A 13,523-nucleotide genomic window follows, 5' to 3' on the forward strand; every position below is an offset into this window, starting at 1 on the left:
TCTGTCAGTCTGGGGTGCACGAAAGGCTGGGCCTGAGGGATGCAAAACCACAGACCCGCGGGGAAGCAGAGAGGCACGGAGACAGATACCGGAATAAACACGAACAAAGCGAGACCAAGCGAGGTCCGGGCGGCGGCGGCGGCGGCGGCGGCGGCGACGCACCTAGGCGACAGGACTGCCAGAGCAGCCCCCACACAGCCCCGCGCGCGTCACCTCGCCCACTACTGCGCGGGGGCGCCTCCGCGGCGGACTGGCTCCCGGCCGGGCTCCGCCCCGGCCATGTCGCCCTCCCGCGGCTTAACTCTCGCGGGCCCGCCTCCTGCCGCGGCCGCGCAGTCCCAGCTGCAGGGAAAGGAGGGCGCGGGCCCTCGGCCGCCCCCCAGCCGGCGGGGGCGCGCGGCGCCGGGAGCTGACCGTGGTGCTGAGCGCGCGGCCCGGGCTCGGGCGCGGTTCCTGGCCCAGCCGAGGCGGCGTCTTGCGACACTCCGGGCCCCAGCGGTAAGTAGCCGAAGCCCTGAGGATATGGGCTTGGAGCGGGGGAAGGGAGTAATTTGAGAATTTGGGGGCGTTTTTCGCGCAATGGACGGGCTGAGTGGAGGAACCGGGGTCTCCACTCTGTCCACTCCGCGGTGCCCTGTTCAGATGGTGCAGGATCTGGAGGCGATGACCCAGACCTGAAAAGGTCTGGACTAGGGAAGGGGGGAGCCCTCTCCCCGTGGATGTGGGGGCTGGGAAAGGACAGATAAGACTGGAGACCCATCTTCTCTCCACTGGGGCAGGCGAGGAACGCCCAGAGACTACCTTAGAGAAAGTGGACTGGGACCTTGGCTCCCCAAACGTCCCTTTGTCTCCCCAACGTGGGGGTTGGGTGAATTGGTGATGTTCTCACTGCAGATTCTATTTCTGCTTCATTCCACACACCCACACCCACACCCACCCCAGAACACAGAGGCTGTCCCTCCCCACAATGGCCTTCACTCCATTCATCCAGAAGGTCTTGGCCTAGACAAGGCAGCCTGTTACAGAAATAACTATTGCCCCATACATAGCCTCTCCACCCCAATGTCCAGGATATCCCTGGGCGGGGCTCCCCTCAGAAGCTCCTGCTCTCTTATTACCACTCACCCTTTTCTATTTGATGTTTGTGATTTTCCTGGATATCAGGGTGGGGCAGGGGAAGGCAGGGTAAATACCAAAACTATTTGTCAAAATTTTTATATTTCCAAACTGTTTCTGTTGCATATATGTAGCTCCAGGGTTTATCCATGAAATATCCAGTCATTTTCATGTTTAAAAAGGAAACACAAGCACAGAATTACCTTACCAAAGGGAAAAGAAAATTCTCAGCGGTTGACTTAAAGTTAGTCTTCATATAGAAAAGCAGCAAGTGGAATTACTTCATTTGCTCAACTTGCGGTAAGTCTGTATGCATATGCAAGCTCTGTGTAAGATGCTGAGAGGAAAGGTTTTTACATGTGGGAAGTCTCTGTAGATACTTCTTTCCATTGGACCCTCTTCTGGCTCCTAACCTGCCCTCTTGTGACTGCTCTCGCTCCTACTTTACATTCTCGCCCACAAATAGTGATCTGTTAAAATGGAAAAGTGACCCATGTCACTCGCTCTTGATGGGTGGCAAATGATGGGAGAGTATCTCTCAGTCTCCACTAAAGGGATGTTTATGGCAGGGTTACAAAGCAGAGTGTGCATTTTTGCAGCTGAGAACCTGGGCATATATGGCCTCAGCCCTCAGGAAATGACACAGCCAGCACCTGGCTATCCAGATTAGTCCCACTGTGCTCCTGAAAATCATCATGAAAGACAACTGCTCAGCCTGACACTAGTTGGGCAGTGGGTCCTCCGACCACTCAGGGAATTTTCAGTCATGTCACATATGGACCCTACATTTTCCATGAGTCAGGATCTGGTAAAATATTTTAACATGGAAACTGAATGGACTGAACACACAATGGATTTCACCTGATTGCGCCAGTATTTTGCAAGTCTCTGGTTCATTGTTCTGGACCTCAGGGCTTATTGTCCTATCAATGTACAAAGTGCTAAATGAACTCAGGGGGGACAGGACCAGCAATATAGTGACACTGGGTCTAGCCATCTATACAATGGCAGCTATTTTGGGGTACCATTTTTCCAACTTCAAAGTAAGGTGAAATTTTCAATTGTTCACAATTTTAAGTCAGTAACTACTCCAAGAATTAAGAAACAAATAGTTTTATTTATAGAAATCAATATCAAATAGGCCATCCTAGTTCCTGTAGTTACAGAATTCTGCACACAGTAAAATAATCTTTATTACATTTGGTTGAAGTTATTTCCCAGAATATGATAATAAAAAGATATTTCTAAAACATAGAAAAGAATAAGTGCAATAGAAATCTCATAGTGAATATCTCCAAAATTCCTTGCCGTAGAAATTATATTACCTTCAATTACAATTTTTCTAAATTTTTATGAACTATACTCTTGCTTTTAATCTTCATTTTCATTATGATTTCCAAAATTTCTCACAAAAACACATTTATTCTTTGCTTTTTAGATTTCCTATGAGGGGAAGATTGAGCTGTTGGTTCCCAGAATGTCTATGACAGTTAAGAACACAGGTTTAGAATCATATGGGCTTGAGTTCAAATTCCGGCTCTGTCACTTACCACCTGTGTGGCCTGGGCCAATCCATTGAATTTTCTGAACCTTAATTTCTCCTTTGTCACATGGGGGTTATAGTAGTATGTCCCTTATAAGGTTATAGGACAAGTACTCTGCCTGGTTAGGTACATGGGACCAAGACTCATATCCAGATCCTCTGACTCTAGATCCTGGAAACCCGTCACAGCTGGGGGAGGCCTTATCTAGGCTACAAAGGATTGTGGAGAGTGGAAATGGGGTCTGCAGGTGCAGGGTGGGAAAGGCTTGGGCACATGCCGTCTGGCAGGAGGCAGAAAGGCAGCTTGAGGGATGGACACACAGTCTAGGATGCTGTCACCAAGAGCTGGGTTGCAGCCAAAGCCAAGCCTGAGCCCTGTGGCTTTCCCCAGCATGGTGCTTGCTCCTCCTCCTAGCCTCAGGCCAAAAGTCCCAGGTGTCCCTCTGCAGGGAAGGAAGCATTGCCCACAGGTGGGAGTAGGGTGGAGGCCAGTGACATTTGGCTTTAATGTTACCAGCTGGGCCAGGAGGCAGCCCCTCTACTCACATCTGGGACCTCATGTTGAAGCATTTCTGAGACTCTCTGGAGGAGACTGGGTATGAAAAGCACACAGGCTGGTAGACCCACGTGCCTGCACATCCGTTCCATTCCTCCCCGCAGGCTGTGGAGCACTCCTTATGGAGAACCAGTGAAACCAGCTCTTCTCTAATCTGTTCCTGGCCAGAGTGCCAGAGGATCAACCAGCAGGTGCCTCACTGGCAAGAAGAGGTCGAGACCGTGGGATAGACGGAGCCTTGAAGCTGGCATCTGTGAGGACCATTGAGCCAGGATCTCATGGGGGTGCTCTTCAGCACTGCCTGCCTTTGATGTGCTCTTGTGGTCTCCAAACTCACCCCAAAGGCAACATGTTTAAAACTAGACCCTTGCTTCTCTCCATCAAAGCACTTAGCACAGGCCCCTTCCTTGCCTTCGCTCACCTCTCATCCTCCCCACCTGCTTAACTTTTCCTACTTTTATGGTTGCCCTCATGGCATGAATCTAGGCCTCAGTGTTTATGACTTCTGACCTGCTTCTCTTTCTTTTGCTTTTTTTGAGGGGTCCACACCAGTGGCATATGGAAGTTCCCAGGCTAGGGGTTGAATCAGAGCTGCAGCTGTTGGTCTATGCCACAGCAATACCAGATCAGAGCCATGTCTGCGACCTACACCACAGCTGATGGCAATGCTGGATCAGGATCCTTAACCCACTGAGCAGGGCCAGAGATTGAACCTGCATCCTCATGTATACTAGTTGGATTCGTTACTGCTGAGCCACAGAGGGAACTCCTGTTTCTCTTTCTTTATACAATTGCTGAATCCTGTTGTATCCTCCTTTGAAAAACCCTATGACTTCCTCCTCTTTTGCATGCTTATAACTGTAGTCTTCATCTAGATCTTATCTCCACATACTCAGCCCATTTTAGCTGCCCCTGGTGAGTCCTCTCTGCTCAGAGCCTCTCTCCTGATTTTAGTGCATCCTCCACTCAGACGTTAGATGGATGGTCTCAGCCCACCACCTTCATTATGCCACTGCCTCCACCTACTCACTCAGAAGACTTCCACAGCTCTTCATTGACTCAGGGTAAGGCCATCCTCCCCAGCTGTGCAGTGATGCTCAAGTTGTTAACACTCTTACCACCATCCCACTCCCTCACCCAGGGCAGGCATCAATAAGCGATTCCAGCACCCTTCCCCATTGACCTAAGACTGGGCATCAGAAACCTCCGCTGGATGGCGCTCCAGGTAGTAATGTCATTGGGTCAGGAATAGCTCAGGCTGTGCTGTGTCTGATCCATCTGCCTATTCCTGGCCTCAGGCTTGTCTCCTCTCTTTTGCCTTCTGCCACGATGCTCTCTCTCTCTCTTCTCCCTGCTCCAGCTCTGCGTGAATCCTGAGGTGCTTGGCTGTGCCTCGCCTGCTGACCTCAGTATAGACTGAGTCTTGTTTCCTCAAACAAAAGCAGCATGTATCTTCCCCTCCCACTGATGGCCAACCACACCAGGAAGCAGGCTTGGGTTTCCTTTCAGCTTTGTCTCTTAAATGAAGGCAGCAACTGTTTGTTATTGACTCCTCTGCTTCATCCACTCAGAAGGGCTGTAATACTCCTCCTAAGGATATGGTCCTATTGGCAGTGTGTCCGGCCTGGAAATGGGAGTCTGACTTGCCCATGTAAGCTTTGAGAGGACACTTGAGGGACTAGCAGGGTCATAACTGCAGGAGCACCAGACTCCAGACTGCTCTCATTTTGGCTCCTACTGTGTTCCTTTAGGCAGGTGACTTAATTTCTTTGGGTATCAGCTGGCTACAAAAGCTGGAGCAGAATGCCGGTGGGGCAGTTCCCATCTCCCTCCCCTCTGCCTCTAGAGAGGATCCAGGCTCAGCTGTGAGAATATGGGGCGGGGGAGGGGGTGGCAGTTGCAGATCTTCTAGGGCCACGGGCTTCCATCTTGGGTACTGAGTCCCTCCTGCTTTTGTCCACAGCAGCAGGGGCCCTGCAGCATGGAGCTGAAAAGAGGAAAGACCTTTATCAAATCCAGCCTGCAGATTTCCCATCAGAAACCCCCAGAGTCTGCAGCCACTGCACTGGCCAGGGAGGATGCAGGATCCTGGTCAGTCTCACGGGGAGGGCAGCAGTGGCCCCACAGTGAGAGGGGTCCCCAAGTCAGTCCCAGTGCCCAAGGATACGACAGATGCTCCGACAGGGGTGCCCAGCCAGATGCCGACGGGGGGCCTATAGCTCCCTGTGGGGCTGCCTTCAAACTGATGCGGAACAGCAAGACTCACGACAGTATCCCTGGGGCTCACAGGGCTGCCCCCACAGCTACAGGGCAGCTGGTGGGCAGCGCGAGCTTCCCTGGGCCCCCCAGCAGCCAGCGCATGATTGACTACCGCCACTTCGTGCCCCAGATGCCTTTTGTACCAGCTGTGGCCAAGAGCATCCCAAGGAAGAGGATTTCCCTGAAACGCCCCAAGAAGTGCTTTCGGAACCTATTCCACATCCGCAGAAACAAGACAGAGAACTTGGCCTCACTGGAGGCCAAGGGGAAGGGCCTGTCCTCCCCTGAGGGCCCGTCAGAGGCTGGAGGGCAGCAAGGCAAAGCCTTCTTCCTCTTGGGCGAGGGGCCAGGGCTGGACAGCCTGGGTCAGGACCTGTCTGACAGCGAGCTCCTGCCTGACTCCCCCTTCGACCTCTGCAGGGCCCTGTGTGAGGATGTGGCTTCCCTTAAGAGCTTCGACTCGCTCACGGGCTGTGGGGAGATCTTTGCAGATGAGAGCTCTGTGCCATCCCTGGAGCTGAATGAGGGCCTGGAAAGCCCAGCCCGGGCATCGCAGGCCCCTGACAGCAAGGCTTCCAGGGGTCCCTTCCAGGGCAGCGTGGAGCAGCTGGCATCACCTGCCCGGAACGAGCTGTCTGGCTTCGCCAAGTTCTGGGACCATGTGAATCACTCGGTGAGGCAGCAGCAGCGTGCCCTGCTAGGCCCCTGGCTGGGGGGCCCCCCAGGGTCAGACACAGACCAGCCCAGGCCCAGTGCCGCTGGGCTTGCTGAGCTCCCCTTGTACCCCCACAGCGGCTCCAAAGCCAGCTCCATAGACACGGGAACCCCCAAGAGTGAGCGGCCAGAATCCGTGTCCACGAGTGATGAGGGCTACTATGACTCCTTCTCACCAGGCCTCGAGGAAGACAAGAAGGAGGCCCCCAGCCCTGGCACACCTGCAGCCACCTTCCCCCGAGACAGCTACAGCGGAGACGCCCTCTACGAGCTCTTCTATGACCCTTCTGAGGGCCCCGGGGGCCCGAGCCTGGATGACGATCTATGCATGTCTGAGAGCCTGTCAGGGCCCGCCCTAGGGGCCCCACTGTCCATGTGCAGCTTCCATGTGGGTGCAGAGGAGAACCTGGCCCCTGCGCCAGGCCCAGACCTGCTCAGCCAGGGCTTCTTGCAGAGCTCCTGGCGGGGCAAGGAGTGCCTGCTAAAGCTCTGTGACACCGAGCTGGCCATCACCATGGGCATCGTCAACTGGCTGCGCCGGGGCCCAGAGCGCCGCGCCTCACCTGCCTCGGTCCCTGGGGAACCTATAAGCCCCCCAGAAGGACTGGTGGAGAAACCGGGAGCTGGCTCTGGGAAGGTGGGCCTTGGTCCAGTGAAGATGGAGGACAGGGAGCCCCAGGCCTTAGAGGCAGGTAGGACCTCTGCGAGCTCAGCACCCAGCAGGCAGGAGCTGTGGGCATGTTCAGGTATTAAGAGCCCGCATGCCGGAGTGAGTGGGGTCCTAGCGGAGGCCAAGCAGAGGCCCAGCTCTCTATCCAGGGACCCCTCTCAAGAGTGTGTGCAGGTCTCTGGGGAAGAAGGGACACAAGGCTGCCCTGAAGGCTCATTCTCCTCTGTGGGGTCTGCGGCCTCCGAGGCAACAAACATGTCCAGCAAAAACAAGGTCCCAAACCCCTCTGCCTGGCTGGGCTGTCAGGAGCCCAGGCTGCCTGGGAACCTGGGCTGTTTCCAAGGAGCATGGAGGCCAGGTCTTGGGGAAAGCACCTTGGATTCAGAACTCACCCTGTCAGACTGCGTGGCCCAGGTGGCAGCTCTGCAGATCCACCCAGACTGCCAGCCCCCAAGGCAGAGCATGAGCAGTGGGCTCTGTGGGCAGCCTCAGGCCAGGGGCCCGGACATTCTGTAATAGAAACAGCCTAACGGCTTCCCTAACATGGCTGTCATTGGTGGCCTGTCCTCCCTGGCCAGCTCAGAGGACCAGAGTTGCCCAGGCCACATTCTGGACCTGAGCCAGCTCAGGGTGGAGTGATGCCCAGGCCTGTGGTTCTGTGGAGGACCGGCCCCTGCAGCTCAGCTCAAAGGTTATAGAGAAGGCTGCACCCAGGGGCCAACTGGACTTGTAGTCCCCCTCGGCACTCCCTGCCTGGCTGAGCTCTGGGATCACCTGCCAGGAATTCTGGCCCTCGCTTCCAACAGTCAGCCGAAGGGGCCCCACCCCTGCAAGTGCCCCAGAAAGCCTCTGCACCGTCCTGGACCATGAGGGCCTCCACTGCAACTGGCCAGAAATGGGGGCTCCTGGGCTGGCATGGCTGAGCCCTGCCTTTGAAACAGACTTGTGTCTTCGTGGTAACATTCGGGAGAACCTAAGACTCAAATCCCCACCCTTTGTCCCTGAAGTGAGGACTATGATTGGGGGAGGGGTGGCGGGATTCAGGCATGTGGGGTGGGGCATTATAAAGTGGGGGCATCTATGCCTAAACCCACCAGCTCAGACAGAACAGGGCCTGAGTACCCCAAGGCCAAGGACAGCTGCAAAGCTGCCAGCGCTCTCAAAATGTGCCTCACCTATTTCCCCCCCAAAAAAATGGTCTCAACCCAGATGTGAAGCAGCCACATCTGGTCACTCATCATACAGAGGGAGGAACTTGGGCTTGAAACTGATGGGAAGGAAACAGTATATATTGTAAAGGGTACATATAGTGCAGATAAGTCTGCCCAAGGGTTAAGAGTAATAAATGTGAGTGAGGGTGGGGTCCAGGCTCTGGTGGAGCCTGAAAGTGGAAGAGGGAGGGTGGGGGAGGGATGCAGATGAGTTCAGGAGTGCCAGCTCACCCCACCCCAGCCTGCACTCCAGCCCAGGGTGAGCAGCAACAACCTACAGGGCCCAAAGGGCTTTCCTGAGGGAATCAGAAGCAGGACCAGTGGTCTCAGCAAGAGCCTTGAACCAGCAGTTGCCATGCGTTCCTGTGCCAGACCCTGCAGACCCTGATCGATGAGTTGGTGAGTTCTCCATCACAAAGCATTCATACAATGAGTTCCCCCAACTTGTGCTCTCTAACCGAGCCGTAGGGTGGCAAGAGGCCTTTGGGGATGAAGCTGGCTGATTCCCCACACTGCCGTTCTCTGAGCTTCTGTTCCCCAACTTGTTGAAAGCCACAACAACACAACGGCAGACTCAGAATCGTGGAGGGAAAGGTGGCATGCACCTCAGTAAGAGCAGGTGTCTGTCCAACCAGCCTTGGGGCAGTGGGCCAGCAGTGGGCTGCCTGCCAGGGTTCCCTATTCTTTCCAGGGTCACCTACAATTAGATCCTCCCTCTGCTGCCCTGCTGTGATGAGGAGTCAGGTGGAGACAGGGGGTGGGCCCAGTGATGAGTTTCAGGTGGAAGGATGCAGTTGGACAAGGGGCCCACATGCTGGAGGCTGGTCTGAGGCTTCATTTCAGGCTAGACCATGCTCCAAGACCCTCATTAACAACTGCTCCCTGGAGCCTACTGTGCACAAGATACAAGCTCCCTGGGAGGCTGAAAAGATCCCAGCAAAATTCCTGACCAGGCCCATCAAGATAAGACACGAGGAAGGTCAGAGGTGGCCTTCCTGGGAAGCCAACTTGACCCTTTTTCTCCACACTGCCACACGTGGTCACAACAGTGATGCTGGGCTTTGGCCTGAGCGGGTGACGCATGGACTAGTTCGTTGCATCCCTGAAGCAACCAAATGCAGCTGCTTTCCCGGTTTCTGACATGGAAATTGAGGCCAGGTTGCAGAGGTGGCCTGCACAACACACACTCAGCCTGTGTGTGAGGCTGATGATATTGGAGCCCCCTGCCCCAAGCTCCTGGGGCCCAGCTTGCAGCAGGCTCCCACTGTGAACGCCTCTCTCAAAGCCTCCACTCTTCCCTTCTTTGAGGGTATAGATGTCTGGGGACCTCTGGATGCCAGGTGCGCATCTCCCTGTCACTTTGTACTACTCCCAAGCACAGCAAGTGCTCAGTAAATACTGCTGCAAAAATGAAATATCGAAAGGTTGTGCATGTTTTTCTGATTTCTTGTTGCCTGTGGGCATTGTGTCCGGAGAGCAGCAGGGTTGGGTTTCAGGCAGAAGTTCTGATGGAGATGTCCTTGATGTGACATGGTGACTTGTGTAGATGTGGAAGAACCAGCCATGAATGGAAAGGGCAGGAACTAAGGTGGTCCAGGTCAGGAGGGCCGGGTCAGAGAGGACCCAGGACTCAGAGGCCATAGTGGGGCAGGTTGCAGGTGACACAGCATCAGGGCAGCAGAAACAAGAACCTGGGGCCATGTCCATGTGGGAGAAACTGTTTCCCAGGTGGTTCTCAATGTGGGGAGTTTCTTAGGCAATCCTGGAGCCACTGAGATTCTCACTCGGCAGTCTGGGCAGGGGTCCCAGCACTGGTGGGCTAGGTGCCTTTCTGGGAGTGTGAAGGAGGCCCTGTGAACATCCTCTTGTATCCAGTGATTCAGAATCCCCTCAGCCCATCTCCCCTTCTGCACCCCACCCCTCAGCCCGCCCCCCGCCCCCCAGCAAGAGGGATCCAGGCAATGCCAGTCTGACTGGGCTCCACAGGCTTCAAGGACATCCTTGGGGTCCTTGGAGGAAGGGAGGAAGAGGGGAACTTCATGGACCTGCTCCTGGGACAGGTGCCTAACTCAGTGGTGGATATGAAAGAGGCCTGCTTGGGGCATTTTCAACTCTTTCATTCCCACGTGGCTGTAGAGGTTCAAGGAGGTTTTTGCCATGTGAGGTAAAATCCTGAGAAGCAGGTCCAGTTGTCTCCAGCTCACAGCTGATCCAGAAGAGAAAACAATGAAAAATGAATCTCCTCCAATTCCTCCCTTACCCCCTGTTGTTTAGATTCAAAATTAATAACCACTCACTTCAGCCAATCCAAACAATGCCAAGTGCACACTCCTCCTCCCTGTCCTTCTCCAGCACTAGATGTGTCCTCTTCCCCTTTCTGTGCCCATGAAATAAACACACACAGACTTGAATGTTTTCTTATTGAACATCACAGGCAACTTCCTTAGGCTTAGCAGGCACCAGCATCGTGCAGGTTCTCCATTTTCTTGAACAGCTATGCAGCAGTCTTCTGTAGGTGGCAAGTAACTGAAGCACTCCCCTGTTGGTGGATATTCAAGTTGCTCCCTTTGTTTCCCTTTTCAAACCATGCTTCAGGTGCAGCACTAAAAAGGACAAAAAAGACAAAACAAAAACAAAAACAAAATGCTGTTCTCACTCCTTTTCTCCTATATGTTCTCTATGAAAGTCCTCTTCAAAACTATAAACAATGAAGAGTTCCCTTGTGATGCAGCGGGTTAAGGATCCAGCATTGTCACTGCAGTGGCTCAGGTTGCTGGTGTGGGGTGAATTCAGTCCCTGGCCAGAAAACTTCTACATGCCACAGATACAGCCTGAAAAAAGAAAAAAACAAACTATAGAAGTAAAACTTAGCTTAAGAAGGAAACAACACATTTTTTAAATGAACAGTGCATCTTGCTTCCATGTCCTCACCCGATCATCTTAAGGCCCTGATATTAGTGGCCTGATCTTCATGCTTATACAAACATACAGCTCCAACTTTGGGAGTGGAGAAAGGGTTCTTTTGTTATTAAGTATAAGGCCTTGGAAGTGGTCATTCCCATCCTTACAATAGAAAAATGAGGATAAGCTGAAAATCAATGACTTTTCTTGACCTATCAGAGAATTGAGGTCACAGAACTATACACCAATATTTTTTTGAATATATAGATACAAAAGTTCTCAATAAAATGCTAGCAAACTGAATTCAGCAGAATAGTAAAAGGATTCCACACCAAGACCAAGTGAGTTTTATTCCTGAAGTGCAAAGATGATTCAATACACACACACAAAAAAACTATGTAATATATGCCATTAATAAGATAAGGAAAACAAACAAACAAACATGATCATCTCAACTAATGCAGAAAAAGCACCTGAAAAAATCCAACACCCTTTCATGATTTAAAAAAAAAAAAAAAGGCTCTGCCTCAGCTGGCACTTCATCCACCACCCCTGCGTGCACGTGCCACATCTTTACATCTGCGCTGGCTGTGGCTGGGACTTCAAGCTCCCACCTGGCACTACCACCACCACTGCCACCAAGCACTGTTCAGACTGTGAGGGCCCGTGAGGTGCCATTCTTGTCGCCATGGGGTATGACCATCAGGCCAGGGAGGGGCACACTGGGATGCAGACCAGGGGCTGCATTAACCTGGACAACTCCTCTCCACTCTGTACCTGGTGTCTGGGATAGGGTGGAAGGGCAGGCCTGGCTGCCCTGGAACTGAGAGGCAGGGAATATCCCCTACCAGGGTCCCTGGAAACGTGCTCACCTCCCCCTCCATCCTTGTAGTGAATAAAGTATTACATTCTAAAAACAAACAAACAAAAAACAAACAACAAAACAAAACAAAACGTAAAAAACACAATTGGAGTTCCCTGGTGATCTAGTGGTTAAAGGACCTGGCTTTATCACTACTGTGGCTCATATCAGTGGTGTGGCATGGGTTCAGTCCCTGGCCCTGGAATTTCCACATGCTGAGATGCAGGAAAACAAAAAACAAACAAACAAACAAACAAAAAAACACCTCAGTAAACTAGGAATAGAAGTAAATCTCCTGAACACAATAAAAGATTTATTAAAACTCACGGCTAATAGTACCCTCAATGGTAAAAGACTGAAACTTTCCCCCAAAATCAGAAATAGGACAAAGAAGCCCACTTTGGCCCATCTATTTAACACAGTATTTAGAATTTTTTAGCCAGAGAAATTAAGCAAGAAAAAGAAAGTATATACAAGTTGGAAAAGTAGAACTATTTCTGCTCACTGAAAACATGATTTTTATTTATTAAAAAAAATTTAAATAAAAAATTCTAAAGACCAAGAAAATTGCTAGAGCTAATAAATTAATTCAGCCAAACTGAAAGATACAAAAAAAATCAGTTGAATTTCTATACATTAGCAATGAAAAATCCAAAAAGGAAATTAATAAAACAATTTCATAGCATTAAAAAAAAAAAAAACCACTTAGGAATAAATTGAACAAAGGAGGCAAAACTATAGTACATTTAAAATAATGCTGAAAAAAATTTTTGGACATAAATAAGTATAAAGACAACTCATGTTCATGGACTGGAAGATTTAATATTGCTAAAATGACAATATGACCTAAAGCAACCTAGAGATTCATTGCAATCCCTATGAAAATCCTAATAGAGTCCCTTTTGCAGGAATAGAAAAACCTATCCTGAAATTCACATAGCATCTCAAAGATCCAAAATAGCTAAAATAATCCTGAAAAAGAACAAATTTGGAGATCTCACACTTCCTAATTTGAAAACTTAGTACAAAGCTAAACAGAACAGGGTGCTACTGGAATAAGGACAGACATATAGTACAATGGAATATAACAGACAGCCCAGAAATAAACCCTTACATGTTTGGTCCTTTGATAAGAGTCTCAAAACTATTTGAGGGAGAAAGGAACATCTCTTTCCCCAATGGTGCTGGGAAATTTGATGGCACATGCAAAGTATGAAGTTGGATCCTTACCTTATACCAAATAGAAAAATTAATTTAAAATAGATCAAAGACCTAAACGTAAGAACTAAAGTTGTAAATATCTCAGAAGAAAACATAGGGGAAAATCTTTATAATGTTGGATTTGGTCATGATTTCTTAGATATAACATCAAAAACACAGCAAACAATAGAAAAATAGATAATTTGGACTTCATCAAAATTCAGCACTTTAGTGTATCAAAGAACACTCACAGGAGTGAAAAGACAGGAGTTCCTGCCATGACACAGTGGGTTAAGAATCCAAGTACAGTGGCTAGTGTCACTACGGATGTGCAGGTTTGTTCCACAGCCCAGTGCAGTGTATTAAAGAATCTACTCTTGCCAGTACTGCAGCATAGGTCACAGCTGTGCCTCAGATTCAGTCCCTGGCCCGGGAACTTCCATATGCCATGGGTATGAGCATAAGAAAAAAAAGAAAGTGAAAAGACACCC

General features: G+C 50.9%; 1 protein-coding gene across 1 annotated transcript; it reads left to right on the top strand.

Moving 5' to 3' along the window:
* Positions 405 to 12,390, top strand: AMER3 (APC membrane recruitment protein 3). Its single transcript, XM_005672379.3, is given in 3 exon segments — positions 405 to 498; positions 5,179 to 7,493; positions 7,495 to 12,390. Coding segments are annotated over 2 exon segments (2,958 nt in total). The 5' UTR covers positions 405 to 498; positions 5,179 to 5,196; the 3' UTR covers positions 8,156 to 12,390.

The sequence above is a fragment of the Sus scrofa genome, chromosome 15 (genome assembly GCF_000003025.6).
Source record: "Sus scrofa isolate TJ Tabasco breed Duroc chromosome 15, Sscrofa11.1, whole genome shotgun sequence".
In the NCBI taxonomy this organism is placed as follows: Eukaryota; Metazoa; Chordata; class Mammalia; order Artiodactyla; family Suidae; genus Sus; species Sus scrofa.